At 43.3% G+C, this 18,209-nt stretch overlaps 1 protein-coding gene across 1 annotated transcript in view; it reads right to left on the bottom strand.

Moving 5' to 3' along the window:
* Apob (apolipoprotein B) overlaps positions 1-17,758 on the bottom strand; it is a gene marked incomplete at its 5' end in the record, with an annotated part of 38,848 nt that extends 21,090 nt beyond the window's left edge. The window contains 17 exons of the mRNA XM_004663762.2: positions 186-353; positions 1,567-1,758; positions 3,008-3,184; positions 3,633-3,870; positions 4,142-4,353; positions 5,027-5,173; positions 5,280-5,397; positions 5,622-5,849; positions 6,577-6,796; positions 7,743-7,828; positions 8,798-8,922; positions 10,570-10,725; positions 11,396-11,549; positions 14,182-14,327; positions 16,289-16,404; positions 17,367-17,405; positions 17,719-17,758. Coding sequence (XP_004663819.2) covers positions 186-353; positions 1,567-1,758; positions 3,008-3,184; positions 3,633-3,870; positions 4,142-4,353; positions 5,027-5,173; positions 5,280-5,397; positions 5,622-5,849; positions 6,577-6,796; positions 7,743-7,828; positions 8,798-8,922; positions 10,570-10,725; positions 11,396-11,549; positions 14,182-14,327; positions 16,289-16,404; positions 17,367-17,405; positions 17,719-17,758 — 2,562 coding nt within the window. The remainder of the gene's footprint in view (positions 1-185; positions 354-1,566; positions 1,759-3,007; positions 3,185-3,632; positions 3,871-4,141; positions 4,354-5,026; positions 5,174-5,279; positions 5,398-5,621; positions 5,850-6,576; positions 6,797-7,742; positions 7,829-8,797; positions 8,923-10,569; positions 10,726-11,395; positions 11,550-14,181; positions 14,328-16,288; positions 16,405-17,366; positions 17,406-17,718) is intronic.
* Between the last annotated feature and the right edge of the window lie 451 nt (positions 17,759-18,209).

Raw genomic sequence — 18,209 nt, 5'->3', positions numbered from 1 at the left:
TGATGGTGAAGGCATGCATGCTAGTGGGATCTCAAGATTTTCACAAACACTAACGAGGGGATTGTAACCGTGATTCCCTTTGTCTTGAACTAGAAACACATTTGAAGCATGTGTACAATAAACCCATTCTGGGGGAGAAGAAACCCAGCCATTGATTTATTTGTGGTCAAGCAGAATCTCCTCACATTGGCTAATTCTAGTTTTACTCCAGCCTTGGTTCCGGGAGTGATGACTCCAGATGAGGTCACTTGCAGTTGTAATCCCATTCCAGTGGGGAGATCAAAGGCATTGTCCATGAAGATGTAGTGAAGAAACAAGTCATTCTTTGAACCTTCCCTTATGGCCTCTCCAATCTGCAAATTCAGTAAGAGAGACCAATTTAAAGTAAGCCTTGTATAGCTGAGTTTTGTTAAATGTGACCTGAAAATCAGGCAAAGACTCTTCTGCTTTCAGAAAGGAGGAAACGGTACATTTTGATTTGCTGAATAGTTTGATAAATATTGGTTACTAATTGCTGGTTTCAATGTATTGAGATATCAAATGTTGCTCTGGCTCGAATGCCATATTATTTTAAACAGTGGACTCAGAAATACTGTCACAGCCCAGAACTTTATGGATTAAAAGAACTATTTATCTGTGTGTGGATTTCTGTGTGCCTGTGAGTGCATGTCAGTGTCTCTTACCACAAATGAATGCTAGACACATGTGCTACTTTTGCATCTGGCTTTATGTGGGTGCTGGGGAGTTAAGCCCAGGTGAACATGCTTTGCAAGCAAGCACCTTTATCTGTTGATCCACCTTCTCAGCTTCCAGAGCTTTGTGAATATTAAGCATTGTGTATGGTATTATGGCATTACTTAATTCTATTTTCAAAATATCTCATTGCATATGAGAGTTTACAAGAAGTATATTGTGGTAAAATCAATGTTTTGAACACAAAGAGCTATTGAAATGATGTCCATGTTAATATACATTGGTTCTTGTTTTTAATAATATTTTTTGTAAAAGATCTTGAGATCTGTTTGCTTTGTCTTATTTCTTTTTGCAGTGCTGGGGATGGAACCCAGGGCTTGTACATGTTTGGCAATTACACTGAATTACACCTCTGTCCCTGAGACCATGTTTCTTAAAGTCAATATGATTACTTATCTAATCACAGGGAATATATTTTCTCTTTTATAAATAAGTTAATAATAAAAATAAAACACACATGTGGAAAGTGGATGATATTTTGGCAAATGCCTTCTGTCATAATCATGTTTTCATTACAATATTAAAAGGAGCCTCAGTACAGGTAGAGGAAGATACCTGACACTGTTTGCTGAAAGAACAGACTAATGCTCTTGAAAGATAGAAGTGACATTATGAATAGCATCATTTCCTAATGCTACCAAGATTTTGTACACCAAGAATCATCTTAACTGAAATTCAAGGTAAACCTTTGCCTTTAAGGCAGTACAACAGCTCCTCTAGTTTGTGTGGTTACAATATTGAATCGTGGGGTATAGGAGATCTATGTAGAATCTGGCTAATCTTTGGCCTCCAGATGGGTCCTGAGTAACTTACCATTTGGGGGATTCCCCGCAGTGTGTGCACACCATTCATCAGCATCCTTCCCAAAAATTGGAGGTCTTGGAGCTTGACAAAGCCAAGCTCTTCTCCCAAGATGTGTAGGTAGGCTCTGGCTTCTGGGATTTCATTGGATTTTAAATCTTTAATCAACTTGTCCACAATGGGCATGATTCCATTTACCATGTCCTGGGATTTTAGTGACAAAATATCCAGTGAGATAGCAGTTCTTTCCAACACAGATTCCTGTGATGGGTCCCTCTATTGTAGCTGTGATGTACCAAAACACCAGCCCTCATCTTAGGGTTATAGGGAAGACACCAAAACCAGGCTCCTTTACCTTTTCTTGAAAGGTATTTCTTCTAAACAGAGACCAAAAACCCCTGAGCTCTTGTTCCAGATAGCCATGCTTTCCAAGCTGATCTTAGAGAAAATGCAAGTATACTAAGGGGCAACCCTGTTCTCTGAGATGCCTGATTCCTAACTCCTCAAGATAGAAGGCTTTCTGCTTCCTTCCCATGCTTAGCCTTCTTTAACTTCTCCAGTCCAAGTGTTGGGATCTCTTGTAAACAAGTAACTGTTATGTAACTTAGACAAAATTTTGAAAAACATTTGCTCTAGACACAGTCTTAGATAGGAAGAGTTCTATAAACTGTTGTACAGGCACTGAGAAAGAAAAGAGGTTAACAGGGTCAATGGCTCATCTTCAAGTGGAGGCCAGAAATGAGAATATGTAGATGAGGAAATCAGTGAGCATTTGGAAGAAAAATGTGACCCTATTTCTTAACCTCAAACGTGCATACAAGGTCACTAGGTGTGGAAATGCAGTCTGATTCAGTAGGTTCTGGGTAGGCCTGAGAACCAGCATTATGAACACACTTTCATACACTCTCATATGGTGCCGGATCACCAGACCACACTTTAGGTAGAAAAATATTTCAACAGCAGCTGCTCCACTTTATGCAACCTATTTTCTGCTAGCTCACTGCCAGCATTAAAGCAGATCTGTGGTTCCATGAGCTAGTACACTGATATAAATGAGAGCACAAGTTAGTAATAATAAAAATATGAATTTAAAACACAATTTTCTCTGCTTATGTAACAATCAAAACTAATGTTAAACAGCATGTGCATCATTTTCCATACCTTATTCCATTTTGTCTTTAAGTACTGATGTTATACAGCTGAAAGACAGCTCATACTCTCAATCATCTTTCCTAGGGCACTTCAAACAGATCTGGTTCTTGGGCACAAAGAATTTCCAAGAGGCTCTTAACCATTGAGAACACCAGCTCTTACCCTCACAGACCTGGCTAGTGCATAGCCACAGTGGTCATTTCAGTTAGGGGGAACTCCATGTCCTCCAAGCTTAGCTATGAATGTTCTGAGACACTGAGACCCAAAGCTTTCCTAGAGAAGATACTCAGCAAGTGCATACCTGTTCATGTTTATCATCTTGGGTATAGCCAAAATGATCCACCAACACCTGTGAGACGTGATCAGGGACTTTACCATTGACCCAATAGAGGGCCTTGTTAACACTGTCTGGGAAAAATCCATGCTTCCCAAAAAGAGCTTCCATTGTTGGCTCAAAGCCTTTTCCTTCTAAGCCAATCTAAGAAAAAGAAGATCAGGCAAGAATATGCTATTAGATTTTTGGTTGTATCATAGTTCCTCTTAGTCCCTTTTATATCTATTTAATTAAACAAGCATCTAACGAACACTCCAGGGAAAGGGCTGAGCTTAGCACTTTGCAAAAATAGTTTAAAGTCTCAGTAGAATTTTGAAAGGAGGAACTCATTTTTTTCTAGAAGAGGCAGCTGGGAATAAATAATTAAACTGAGGACTCAGAGTTGGGAGTAGATATGGGGTTTAAGGCAGATATGACTCTTGCATTTAGCTTAATGAATAGCTAGCTTCATGCATTTTCTTGGGTTTGGGGCTGAAGGGTTTCTCAGATATCTTCGTTTCTGTTTTTCTAAGGAGTCGTGCTTCAGATGACCCCTAGTGGAACAAGATGGGATTGTGGACAATGGTCAAGAGATACCAAGTCTCCCACATACCTCGAATAGGTCAGTTGAAGCAAATCCAAAGACAGAGAGGGTTGTTTTCAGCATGCTTTCTATGGGAAGATAATTGTTTGGATCAAATATAAGATTCCCTTCAATTTTGGCTGATACTGGGTCAAACGTTGGAAGATAAACAGATTTGGAAAAGTGATAGTTCCGGGAAAATTTTCTAAAGTCCATGATGGTTGGAAGTTGAGATTCCTTCAGAGCTTCTTTCACTAAATTTTTCAGACTAGATGAAAAGGAAAAAAATATTCTTTGAGACAAGATCCCATGCTACTAGTTCATTGTCTCTCATGTCCTAAGTAGACACGGCTTTCTAATTGCAACGAAGACATGGTGGTTTCATTGGCCCTAGGGTTTTGGCCCAGTTTGCTACACATTATTTACACAAGTGTTTGCTCTGAAAGAAAACATTCTCCCTCAGGGTAGGCAGTGCTGCACCAGAGCAGGGTGTGGAATTCTAGTCCAGTCCCTCATGGCACAAAGTTACTTTTACTTACTCTTCCATATATAGTTCTTCTGAGTTCAAGATGTTGGCAATATGAGATGCCACAAAGTTTTTCACTTGTTCATTCTGCTCCCCTGGGAGAAGTTGGACAATTTTGTTAATATCTGATGAGGAACGCCCCTTTATCAGTAAGAGATAGGCAGCCAGTCTCTTCTCCACTGGAGAAGAGGCATCCACAAAAGTCTCAAGTAGAAGCCCTCGAACCTATAGCCAAAAGAGGAGATCTCAGTCACTCTCCTTTAGTCAGGACACAACATACATGGCCAACTCTGGCATGAAGTTAGCTCTTTTCTATATGACGATCTAATTTCTTCCTAGTAGGGCTGAAAATTTTGGTACTGGCTTCTTGCTCGTGTACTCCAGAGAAACCAGCTCAAGGTAAGGTTCAATTACATTAAAATACACAGATTATGACTAAGTTGTGACTTGTTTGTGGCTTTTCCACTAACTGAAATTTAGAAATTGTTGTAATATAAATTATTTCAATGTGAGGATAAAGGTTTCCATCTCTCCAGAGATAGTAAAACTTTGGGGCTAATAAGCAGGACAGTTTTTAGCACTCTGTGAAGTTTTTATCACACAAACTAGAACTAAACTCATTATTCTAGTTTGGTTTTCCCAAGATGAACATAGTGACATAGTGATCATTGAGTATATGTAGCAAAAATCTCAGGCTCTATATGATAAAGAAGTAACAAGGTGGAGTAGGTCTTTCATGCTCATATACTACTAAGTTGTCAAGTCAATGGACTTGTTTAAACTTGAAATTATAAGACAGTAACAGAATGCTGAGATTCATAACCCAATTCTCTTCATGCTCCCCAAACCCTGTTGACCAGCATAAACTCTCACTTTCAGAGCTCTGCTGTGACTTTACCTCATTGTCAAGTTCCATCTTCCTCAGGGCCTGGAGAGCAGCTTTCTGAATCAGCAGTGATGGCTTTGTACTTTTGATACAATTCAATACCGAAGACTTGAGTGCTGGCATTACTTTCTCCATGGTTCTGCCCACATTTCCAATGACCTGCACCACAGAAATGAAATGAAAATTCATGACAGTGTAGAAAGGTAAGGTGTATCTATGAAAGTATTTCTGAAATGATGTACATTAAACAATAGCCTAAAAGTACCCTCAGAATCAAGTAGATGTGATCTTCCTCTCCCATGCACTCATTGTTAATCTGTTCCAACAGGTATGCAGCAATACCCTGCAGGTCTGTGTTCATTGTATAGTTCATCTCATAATAGCTACAAAATAAGTAAAATAGTAGTAGTAATCAGCAATCATAGCTCAGCATCTCTTAAAATCTAAACTTACATTTGCTGATTCTTATTTCAAGTTTTTCTCTCAAAATGAGCAGCAGAAAATAGGATTAAGTACCCGGCTTTAGAGGTAGGGGAAGGTACTATGTGAAAGCAGAGATATGGGGTTTGCTCTGCTACCAGCAGAGCCAGACAGAATGGACACTCACTTGTTGACCACATGGCTCAGTGCATACAGGGTGGCTCGGCTTTGCTGCTCCTTGGCTGTGTTAAAGATCTCACGTAGCCTCTGCACTGATGGATTTGGGATCATGGCCACCAGGTAGGTGACAACATCAATCAGAAGTGGGTGAGCTCTCTCATTTTTCAGCCACTGGAGGATGTGAGTGTAACACTGGGGCTGTCCACACTGAACCAAAGCTTGCAACGTGATGGGGCTGAGAAGAGAAGTGCGCAGAGTTATGTAGAGTTCCTTCAAGGCAGCCCAGGGCACACCCCCTGCCAGTGTACTTATAGCCCTATCCACTACTGTGCTCTGGCCACCTTTCAAAGTATAGCTCAAAGGCCAGGAAACATGATACCTTCCCTAGGGATGTTTCCAGTGCAGATGTGCCATCCAGGGAAACCTGAAGAAGGACCCACAGATGCAAAGCCAAAAGAGGACTGCTATCGCTGTTCTTTGGCCAGGATGCAGAACATTCCTGGTCAACACTAGTATGGTCCATTCCTGGCCCCAGTCCCTTCTGTGAGCTTCACAGAACTTACAGTCAGTTTCCAAAGTGTGGAGAAGCCACACTATGATTGCTTGAATTCTCTCACCAGTATCATTGGAGCTCAAATGGGGCCCAGAATTCTTTTTCTCTCAAAATTTTCAGAGTCAAAATAAAATTAGGAATTAGAAGATAGCAATCAAATGTGGGAACTACTTCCCTCCTGTTGTAACACAGAAGAAATGCATGGTGGTCTTGAGTGCAATGTGTGTCTCATCCATGAAACTCTAAGCATCTGAGCTGATATTTCTCCATCTAGCTAACACTGACTGACTAAGTCTTTAAACGAGGTGATATAAAAGGTCCTGAGAGTCTTAAGTTTGACCGAAGTTCAAAAGCACTACAGCTTCCAGAAGTCATTTGAGAATTCAAGGTGTGACCATGAAAGACCTACCTGGATATCTGGATCATCTGAGGCAAGAGGGATGCAACTGCCTCATCGCTGAGGCCTCTCAGCTCAGTAACCAATTTATTGAAGAGATTTCCTCTCTGGGCATTTTGCTCAGAGGTGAACAGTTTTTTCAACTCTTGGAGGGTCTTCACAACAGCTTCAGCTTGCTTTGGTGGGGATGAAGACTTAGTGCTCTCAAAGGCCAGACCCACCTGCTTAGCACCTGGAAGGTGAGATGTGTTAAAGGAGTTGTATTCCACAACTTAAAGAGAAGGGAAGTAAGATCCAAAAGTAAGCAAATTACTTTGAGAGTTCTTATCCAAGAACTATCCAGGATTATGAGGTCAACCTAGAGTTGACTCCAGGCTTAGGAAAATCTTGTATCAGATTACTTTATGCTGTAAAGAATTGTGAGGAGGCTCGGTTGCTGCATGACAATAGCTGGCGTTGGACTCAGTAGTCCTCATGATAAATTCATCCAGCTGGATCTATTAACAACTGATGGAGTGGGAAGACTCTTGCGATCCCATTAGTCTATGCCAAGGAGGCAGCTGAGAGCCAACATGGACATGTGATACAGTGGGCTGGCTTGGCTTTTGTTAGACCTGGGTGCTCATTGTGCACCATTTCTGAGATTCTGTGGTCTAGACAACATCTCTAAAGCCTCACTGTGTGTCAGCCTATGCCTCCACCATGTGACCATACAGGCTCTTCCAACAAAGCAAACTGAAGTATTGCACAAGTCAGAGTTTAGACAGACTTCAACCCATCACAATGCAGGGCTTGGGTCAGACTAGATTTCCTGAAAGTTCCTTTTAGCTCTAGAGACCAATATCTTTGGTTACTACTTGGAACAGCCCTGAAGGTCTTTTCCCACATGCTCCACTTCATCCAGGACGGCCCCAAGCTTTACAATACTTATATGAGACTGTCAGTGTTACCAGAGGTGCCGTATTCAGCTTAGGGTTCCGGTTTCCTACAGCTACAATCCCAGGCAGCTTTGGAGATGTCTCCCTTCCCTTTGTACCACAGACTTTTGGCATTCTTATGGGCTTTCTCATTAGCAACAGCTCTCACGAGCCAGAACACCAGAGTCCATTTACTCTCTGGTCATGAGCCCAGTCAAGGGCTAAGCCATGACTGGATGTATGTGCACATTAAAGTCTTACCTTCGCTAAAGAAGCGGCTATTGATCTTTGGCATGTCTTCAAGTTTCAGTGTCTGGGTAACTTGTGTCATCATGCCATACTTATTCCTGGCAAGAAAGGAGGTACACTCTATTATGGATGACCATGCCCCAAGAGTATACTATTTTCTTTATGGAGAAACTTTCTCATCCTCACTGCCCACATCCTCCCCACCTTTCCAATCATGGTGAAATCCAGCTATCCTGCCCCACTAGTAAAGTGCCTGCCTCCTCCTGCTCATATCCTTTATTTTTCCTTCCATCAGAAAGACAAATGCATCTTATACTATACACCAGTCTAGAATGCCCAGAGGGCTGGAACTAACTTGTGCCTTAAAATTATTTTGCAACATGCATAGCACAGTACCAAGGACATAACAGTTATCTATATCCTAATATCTAATATTAGTTGATTTCCAGCTTTCAAAATAAATTAGGATATACAAATCTCCATCCAAGATTCAAAACCCTTTGTATGTCCTTCCTTTTATTTACTTGTGTATGTGGTCTGTGTGTGTGTGTCTGTGTGTGTGTGGGCACAGGTTTATGTGTGGGTGCTAATGCACTTGTGTGTGAGGCCATAGGTCGTCACTGAGTGTCTGCCTCTATTACTCTTATTTTTTGATACATGGTTTCTCACTGAACTTAGACCTCACTGATTTAGATGGACTAGCTAGCCAGTGAGACTCAGGAATTTCCTTTCTCCACCTTCTCAGAGTTGGAATTAAAGGCATGCAACATCATGCCTGGCTTTTATGTGACTGCTGGAGGTCCAAACTCATATCTCCATGCTTGTACAGTAGTACTTTATCTACTGAGCCATCTCCCAACCTTGTGAAACCCTTTCAATCAGGTCTAAAGTATCTTTTGCCAGTCTTATATTGTTTTACAGGCCTGAAAACTTTCTGCAAAATTATCTTAAAAGGGAGGCAGAGAAGAGATCTGCCTGTGTCTCTCCATAGCCCTCCCAGGCACAAGAGGCGTTCAGTTCCCATCAACCCCTAAAATAATGAATCAGGGGAGCAGTAGGTGACCTACTTATAGGAGAAAGGCAGGAACAGGTGTTGCTCCTGGCAGCTGGCTTCTGACACGTGCCTCCTCTTGGAATCCAGAGTGTATTGGCAGGATTGGCTGCTGCTGATCAGAGTTGACAAGGGGCGGACCTGTGCATGGGATCAGAGGAAAGCATTTGGATCAGTCCCTTCAGTTTGAGGCTCAGTGTTCTGGCACAAGTAGTTACCTTCAGGAAAGCAGGGGCAGAAGCTCTCTAACACTAGATGATCAACTTGGTAAGGAAGGGAACTCCATATTTGGCATTAAAGGGACACAAGTCATCCTCCTAGAGGCTGTATATACTTCCTACTCCACATTCCCCTTCAGTGGAGATTCCATCCCACACAGCATAGAACTCTGCATCCTATAATACCTCCCACACATAAATACACCTGACACCTTCCACTCACACATTCTTTGCATTTTTTAGACTTGTGGGCCACGTCCACCATAACTGTGCCCCATGAGCTAGACGAAGGATGCTTTTCCTTCTTGGCTGGGCCTAGGACTGCTTGCTGTGCTGATCACTTTATTATTTGTCATCTAAACTATATTCTTTCTTATTGGCAGGCATGTCAACCTTGCTGCATTAGCCACCCAAAAAATCTGTGGTAGTTTGGATATAAATGTCCCCTATATCATTAAGTGTTTGTGATCAAGCTTCCTACATAGTGCCCCACTGGTGGATCCCTGCTGGAGAAGGTGTGTCACTGGCAGTGGACCTTGAGTCTATTGTGTATTTAGAATCAGCTTGTGCTTGCTATTCTTTCTCTGCAGTTTTAACTGGCTGCTTTTCTGCTCCATAATGACGCTTCCCTTCACAATTATAACTTTAAAATGAACCCTTTACTCCCAGGAGCTGTTTCTGGTTAGGTGTTTTGTCCCAGCAATGAGAAGCTAACTGTGACAACATCACTAGGGGACAAAACCATCCATTGTTAATTAGCTTCATTTCTTCCCTTTTTTCTTCTTTCCTTCCCTTCCTCTCTCTCTCTCCTTCCCCAGTGCTACCCAAAGCATAACGGAGCATATGGCAGGCACACAGGAAGTCACTAAGCCAGTGCCTTGGCTTTGACTGTGGCCCTCACAGGCATCAGATCTTCTCTTTTTAGCCTCAGAGACAATGGCCAGAAACATTGGCAGGGATTACAGGCACTGCTTAGTTGCGTATGTTTACTGAGGAGACCTTGTGATTCCTGTCCTGGAAGATGTTACAGGGACCAGGAATGCCAGATAATAGATCTATAGGACCCCAGGTAGCAGTAGAGGTGGTTAATACTGAGAAGGTGGCCTGGGCAGTAGCCAAAGGGTCTGGCTTTGGTCATGCACTACTTGGAGTATAAGAACAGAAAGCTTGGGCACAATTGGTTATGCCACTTTATGGGCTGAGGGAGAGGAGAGGACGTAGGTCTTGAGACTTCTTCAGAGAACAGATACTTTGGACAATCAACTCTTATATGGGAAAGAAAAGTAGGTAACTATGTCTTCTCAGGGATGGACAAGCAGATTGATGCCATGACAGAAGGACAGCAGGTAGAACCAAACTGTGGACTGGGTGTCGGGAACCCAAGTCTAATCCTGGCACCATTAGCCTTGACAGTCCATCCAATGTCTGGTGATCAGTATCCTACTTTTGTTTATGTAAAGAAAAAGCTAGAAAGGCTCTTCTCTGAGGTCCCCCCTAGCTGGAAATAACATCCCAGAATTTTCTGAAGGAGGATGATGCTCAGTTCATGGCAACATGGCACGAGACTCACCAGGCCTTTGATGAGGGCAAGGGGGCTGACAGTCGTGCTGATGGGCTGGAAACCATCACACTCCTGCAGGTCTCTCTCCATGGATATTTGTGTTGCCACACTTCCCTTCCTTGTCTGCACAGTAAGGCGAGTGGAGCAGTTTCCATACACTGTGTCCTGTAGAAGCAGGTAATACAATCAGGTAATTCAGTGTGGGAAAACACCTTCCAGTGCTTAGGAGGGGCTATGAAATAGAAGAGGCATGGGGGCAGAGGTGGAAGAAATATGGACATGGGAGGGGATTTCTTTGCTCTCAGGCAGGGTGGAATTTCTGTTTGTGGACAGCTAGCATTGGGGGAGCAAAGCACTGTGAGATGGTTGTGAGGAGAGGCCCAGGCAGGACAGACACATCTGTGTGTTCTCATGGTGGAGTAGAGAGCTCAGAACACAGGAACCACTCACTGCCCCTGTGTATCTGAAGGACACTGAATTTTCTCTGTGGCTGAAATTTGAAATTCTTAAAATTGGCTGGCAATGTATTTCAGTCTTTTCAGTCCATACACACAGGTATTATAATGTGTAAGAACAAGATAACAGAAATCAAGCAAAAGCAGGTGGAGTTAGAATCCCCAATAACTTCTTTAAAATTAGACCCCATACCATCAACCTGTTAAGATGTCCATCAGGAGCCCTGGAGACAAAGAACCATGGTCACTGGTAATTCCCACCAACGCAAGGTTCTTCTTTCACCGACTGTGTAGCTAAGCTAACAAGATGTACCTTAACCATGGTGTGTGTGCACAGAGGAGTTTAAAGGGTGTCTATCATCAGTTTTCTGAGTTCTCACCAGAAACGACACTTGTTCGGCCTCTTCTGTCTCCAGGGGAACCAGGAGGGTAGAGATGATGCCCCTCTTGATGTTCAGGATGTGTGTAGGCTCATCCTTCTCTGGGTAGAGGACAACTTGCTTCCCTTCAGGAATGGCCAGCTTGAGCTCATATCTGCCCCAGAGAGGAGTGTACATGGTCACAGAAAGGCACCTACTCCATCATGAGCCTGCAGGGCAGTGGCGTGACAGGCATCTTCCACTCAACTGTTCTTCTTTGGACATAATTTTTTAAGAAAATACAACACCACCACCCACAACATATATCTTCCAAAAGGCTGACAAACAGAGGTCAGTTTGGCTTTCTTTTTATATTTTTGCCTTTTTTGCTTGGTTCATCCATCCTTCTTTGTCCCCCTTCTCCCACCTATCTCCTATATTTACTGCTAGTATGGACACTGTTTTTGTGGATTTCATAGTATTTCCATGTCCATATAATTGTATATAGATCTGTGTGGGTGCAAACAGACACACATTTTGTCATTGTTTTATAAAAATGGCACTTTTTTGTCTCTTTTCTCACTTAATTATACTCTATGAGATTCTTGAATCATTTTGCTTTGTGGCAGTAGATTTTAAAAAGGAAAAAACTCAGTAGCAGAGGCCAGTAAATTAAAAAGGAGATATAAAGAGAAGAGAAAGGAAGGGAGGAGGGTTCGTAATAGGTTGGTATTATATACATGTAAGTAGAATGATTGAGATGGGGAGGGGATATGATGGAGAATAGAATTTCAAAGGGGAAAGCGGGGGGGGGGAAGGGTATTCCCATGGGATACTTTTTATAATCATGGAAAAAGTTAATAAAAATTGAGAAAAAAATGTATTTTTATGTTTATTTGAGAGAGGGAGACAGAAAGAAGGAGGGGGGAGGGAGGGAGGGATGGAATGGGCACCACACCAGGGCCTTCAGCTGCTGCAAATGAAGTCTAGATGCATGTGCCACCTTGTGCTTGGGCTTATGTGGGTCCTGGGGAATTGAAGCTGGGTCCTTTGGCATTACAGGTGAATACCTTAAGTGCTCAGCCATCCCTCCAGGCCTTTGATAGATTCTTTAATACAAGTTCTGTAACATTTCATTCTTTGGTTACATATAGTTTTTAAATATAGCCCTATTTTATGGTATTTGATTTCTTTCTTTCTAGACTGCTTTTGGGGTCATACAAATGATATGGAAATAAATTCCCTTACACATATATGCCTACACATTCCTACTCTTATTTCCCTGGGTTAGAGTCCCAGAGATTGCAGCTGCCATGTCAAAAGTATAAATATTTTAGAAATTAGAACAGATATTGGCCTATGGCTTGCATTTCTACCAGCAGTGCATGAGAATGTACATTTCTTCCCTGGCCTGCCAACAACAGGTGCCTTAAAGTTTTACAGCTTGAGAGGTATAAGGTGAGAATGATTTTCTTATAATATTTATTTGCATTTCCTGAATACTAGTGAATTTGAGCTTCTCTTGATGCATTTGTCAGAGATGTAACCATTTTATATGGTCTCAGGGTATGACATATATCCAGGTCCACCTTGGTGCTGTTGAGGATAGGCTGGGCTGCCAAAGCCTGGCTGCACTTGCTCTAGTTAAGAAGATCAGGCATGTAGCACACAATTCTGCATCTCTCACAATGTCAGACAGGCCAATATAGGCCTAAAGAGTCCTTGAGGTCAAGAGTAGGAATCCCTTGTCTTTGGAGAAGAGTAAGGACCAATTAGTAACTGCTAGTCCCTCTTGCCACCATGCTTCTTCTCTCATGTATATCTGAGTCTCAGATAAGCTCAGGTGTTTTGATGGAAGAAAAATATCCATTCCTATTTCACAGAGAAAAGACTAGGTTCTAACATTTAACAAACCTAAGGATCTGCAGGGACAGTTTCTCCATATTACTAAATTGACAACCCCACAACTACCTGTGTTTACACACATGTAGGCACCCCTAAACTACAGTTAGGAGCAAAGCAGGGATGATGTTGAGAATATTCAATGACTTGCAGCTCAGACATTGATGTATGGCAAGAGATGCTAGTTGTAAACAATAGTATTAGCCTTCTGTGAATGACTGCTATAGTCCTGCATGTTCTGTGCCCTGCACTGAGCAGACATACACCCTCATGTGTGACCACAGCATCAAGTGCTGTCTGGCCCATGTTGAAGACACCTAAGCACCAACCTGATTTAATTATTTTTTTGTATTTAATTTTTTTGTATTTTACTTATTTGATAGAGAGGGATGGAGAGAGAGAAAGAGAAAGAGAGGGGAAGAGAATAGGTGTACTAGGGCTTCCAGCCAGTGCAAACTCCAGACGTGTCACCTTGTGCATCTGGCTTACTTGGTTCCTGGGGTATTGAACCTGGTCCTTTGGCCTTGCAGACAAGTTCCTTAGCTGCTAAGCTACCTCTTCAGCCCCTGATGTAGTTCTTTAAACAAAGTCTCACTTTTTAAACAAACTTTTTCAGTATCATTGTCTCAAAAGAGTTCAAAACTAGGCAATCTTTCAGAAGAGCAATTTACATGATAATGGAGGAACATTAACTAGGGGAGGGTAATTAGAACTTCCCTCCTTTTGATAGTTGTGAAGACTCCATAGGACCTTGACCTATAGATACTGAACACAAACGGTAGCACTCAGAGGCAGGTCTGATATGAGCACAGACTCAGACCTCAACATACATATGCACATGTACAATATATACAGGGATGGATGCCTAGAATTCAGATATTTAAAAGCATGCGCTCACACCTTACCTGGACATGGCTGCTGCAAACTCCTCAGAGTTCTTGGTCTTCTTCATTAAGGCCTTGCCTTCAGGGTTGAAGCCATATACCTCTTTCAGGGTACACTGGCTAGTCCTCAGGATAAAGCTGCAGAGTTGGGGAACCTCCAGCTCGACCTGAGAACAGAGGTTGGCTGCACACTGAGGTTCTTCGCCAGGAACAGGTCATGGTCTTATGGCTTACTATCTAACCAGAAATGTTGTTAGGAACATGGAGGTCTGCTCCACAATATCACATGCTCTAAAAGTGCCACATATGTCCTTACCTAATAGCTAGGCATTGTCCAGTTTATGGACTTCTCTTTTTCTTACATGAACAAGTATTTTATGTTTGCCCTTCTGTGTTGGAGGGGGAATATTCACTGATTCCAAATTAACTCCTTTTATTTCTGAAAGTGGAGAGATGGCTCAGCAGTTGTGTTTTCTGTGCAAACATAAACGCCTGAGGGGTCCCGAGACCACCAGAGTTTGGATAACCAGATCCCATGTACGCAATGTGGTATGGCCACATATGCCTGTAACCTCCATTCTACAAGGGAGCAGTGACTTGAGAATCATGGAGAACCAGTAAAGAGACTGTGGCTCAAAACAAGATCAGCGAGAAGACTGATGGTGTGGAACACTTGAGTGTCCTCTCTGCAGGCAAGAGTATAGGGTGCAACCCCTCCCTACCACACACATTTTATCACATTGCACACACGCAGAGAAGTAAAACCAAAACAAATTAAGATTTTTGAGTGCTTGAGTAGAAGAAATGCATACTGAAGTGAGAGGTTAAGGAGAAAAATAGAAAGCAGAAATAGGAACTCATCTTGTCAGCAGCAAATGATTCCTTACTATCCTCCTGAGTGTCTGTGTATATACACTAGGGCTTTTTGGGAGCTTTTAGTTCATGTTTAAACTGCTCCCTGGTTGCCCTCTGCTTATAGAACATTCTGTCATGGAGCAAATGCTTGGTATTTGCACTCATGAGGCAGTAGTAGAGATGCCATGGGTGGCTAATGGATGACTGAAAAATGGGTGAGATTAAGAATTGAAATTTTGGGGCTGGAGAGATGGCTTAGCGGTTAAGTGCTTGCTTGTGAAGCCTAAGGACCCCGGTTCGAGGCTCAATTCCCCAGGACCCACATTAGCCAGATGCACAAGGGGGCGTTTGCATCTGGAGTTCGTTTGCAGTGGCTGGAGGCCCTAGCGTTCCCATTCTCTCTCAATTTCTCTCTCTCTCTCTCTCCTTCTTTCTCTGCCAGTCACCCTCAAATTAAAAAAAAAAAAATTGAAATTTTGGGCTGGAGAGATGGCTTAGCAGTTAGACACTTGCCTGCTAAGCCGAAGGACCCAGGTTCAATTCCCCTGGACCCATGTTAAGCCAGATGCACAAAATGATGCATGCATCTGGAATTCCTTTGAAGTGGCTGGAGGCCCTGGCACACCCATTCTTTCTTTCTCTCTCTCTCTCTCAATTAAATAAATAAAAAATATTTTAAAGAATTGAAACTTTAATTTTATTTAATTTAAGGGGCCATGTGTGGTGTATGCCTACTATGAAAAGCACAGACCAGCCCCGTGGAGCTCAGCCCAACTTCTCTTCTCCACACAGTTCTCATAGTAGTCCTCCGATATGCTCTACACGAACACCAACCAAAGTATAGCCAGTCTCAAAATAGTAAATGAGTTCTAGAACAAATTAAATCTTTAAACCTTTTTCATTTTCCAATTGTTTGTAAAAAAAATTGTTTTAGATCATACTGCATATTTCAGTACTTCTTGAGATGCCAACATTCCTTAGCTCACTTCCATTTCATGTTCAGATCTACAAGTCTATACTGCTAACCATCTAGACCATGTCCTCTGACTTGGAAGACAATTGGGGAATAATACATTTGCCTGAAAAACCTTACTGTGTCAGACAACTTGTAGCTGACTTTCAGCCTGAGAGAGTCCCGGCAGTTTGAAGTTACAGCAATTCTAGCATATTCTGGAACCTTCTAGAAGGTCCAGTATGGGCGATTGGGGATGTTCTTGTTTGTTTCCCTGAATAGCTTGGAATTCGTGGTTCCTCTGGGCCCTATCAGCCATACCTTGCAGTGGATCTTGGTGGCACTTCTTGAGTCTGCAGTCCCGTGGACTCCACTGGAACTTTCAGCCTCATAGTCATAGGCGTACTTCCGGAGGTGCTTGAATCTAGCTGCATCTTCTACAGTGAGGAGAAAAAGTCAGCCATGCAGCCAAAAGAGCACTCCCAAGGAAAGCTAATTCTGGGACAATGGCATAGATTATAAAAATGGTAATTGAACTCAAGTTATTTGTGATTGACTTTGCATTATACTTAATTTCCTCTTAACTCTATTATGTTTTATTGAAGCCGAGGTTTAAATTACTCGGAATCTTTTGAATATATCATCTGAGGTACAGGGACAAGAGTATCAAACATCAAATGGGGGGGTCCAAAATTCTATACATAAATCCTTTGAAAACCAAGAGCTGCTAGCTCTAGTATTTTCTAAGATTGAAAATGTTATCATCCCGCCATTATTCTGAGGCAGAGATAGTCAAGCGTTAGAGGTGTTTAGTTGAATTTAAGACGCCCCCAAGAAGAAATTGCTAGAGGATTCTGTTGGTGCTCCAGAAGGATATTGTGACCAAGTTGAGAAAAATATCTGGGTCAGAAGCCCAGCTGTAGTGCTAAGATGTGAACACCAGATGGCAATGCTGCCCCACGAAAGGATAGGCCAGCCTTGGCATTGTCCCGAGAACACTGGGTACAAGGCTGGTACCCTAGGTAAATACTAAAGGGTAAATACTGGAGGTGGAGGGGTCTGGAGCGCTGCACAGAGGTTAAAGTCAGCATTTCTTCATTCCCGCACACTCTGAATCAATGATTAGTCACGATAAGCAGGACAGAAATGCCTCTTCAAAGTGCTCATGACAGTCCCTTCCCTAATCCAACCCCCCCCCCCCCCCCGTCAAGAATTGGGACAGGACAGAGGGCAGGTAGATAAGGCTGCAATTCTTTGGGGTAGGGCCGCTTGGGTGGTCAGAGGCTTAAAATACTTGCTTCCTGGTGTCAGCACAGTGCCCGCTCCTTTGAGAGCAGAGCATGATAGAGTGAAGGAGGGACAGGCCAGGGGGCAGCGTCGGGAGTGGGCGGTGCCTTACTTGAACAGCTCAGGCCGACATTTTCTAGCACTTCTTCTTCTGTAATGAAAGAAGACAGATGAGTTGGCATTTCCGCGTCCTTCCACTGGGTTCCAGGCTCTGTCTGGATTCTTCTTGGATCCGTAATCATTTTAGGACCTCCTAGAGCCAGTCCTTAACACCTCCATGTTCCTCCCCAACCTTGATCCTGGAGGACCCGCCTTCTAGTGCTGGCTTGCTCCACCCCAGTCTAGTGGTGCTTCCTTCCAACATCCCCCTGTCAAGCCACTCTAGCCGCCCCTCTGGAACAAGTGTCCGCTCTCTGGCGTAGCTCCTGTTCTGTGCCCCCACCCTGGCCTCCACCCTGACTCACGAGCCCAGACGCTGGTGTCCAGCAGCAGCAGCAGCAGCAGCAGCAGCGGCGGCGGCGGCGGCCAGGGCCACTGCTGACCCATGGCTGACCGTGGGTGTGGTGGCTCCTGGCTGCGGCCTGGCCAAGGCCTGGCCCTGCTGCTGGCTCCGTGGGCTTCTCCGCGATGGTACTGGGGTGGGTAGTGGCTCTGCAGCAGGCACAGATGGGATTGCCTGGCCACGGGCAAGCTCTCCATTTATAGGAGGCCCTGGCTTAGGGAGAGTTGCAAAAGGTCCAAAGAGCACTGTCCTGGCCTGTTTGCTTTTCCACAACATGCTGGTCTCTGAGCTGTGGAAAGGGCCGGACCCGGTCTCTCCGCAGACCCAGCTGTAGTCATTAGCGTTTTCCCCAGGTCTGGCCTCTGCCAGAGGTGTCACAGACAATGGGTGGTGGGCATACTGCCCAAGAAGCCTGTCCTGACCCAGTGCCTTCAGGAAAACAAAACAAAATCA

Source organism: Jaculus jaculus, chromosome 5 (genome assembly GCF_020740685.1).
Source record: "Jaculus jaculus isolate mJacJac1 chromosome 5, mJacJac1.mat.Y.cur, whole genome shotgun sequence".
NCBI classification, from domain to species: Eukaryota; Metazoa; Chordata; class Mammalia; order Rodentia; family Dipodidae; genus Jaculus; species Jaculus jaculus.
The sequence above is the reverse complement of the archived record's forward strand: the minus strand, read 5'-3'. Positions and strand labels throughout refer to the sequence as shown.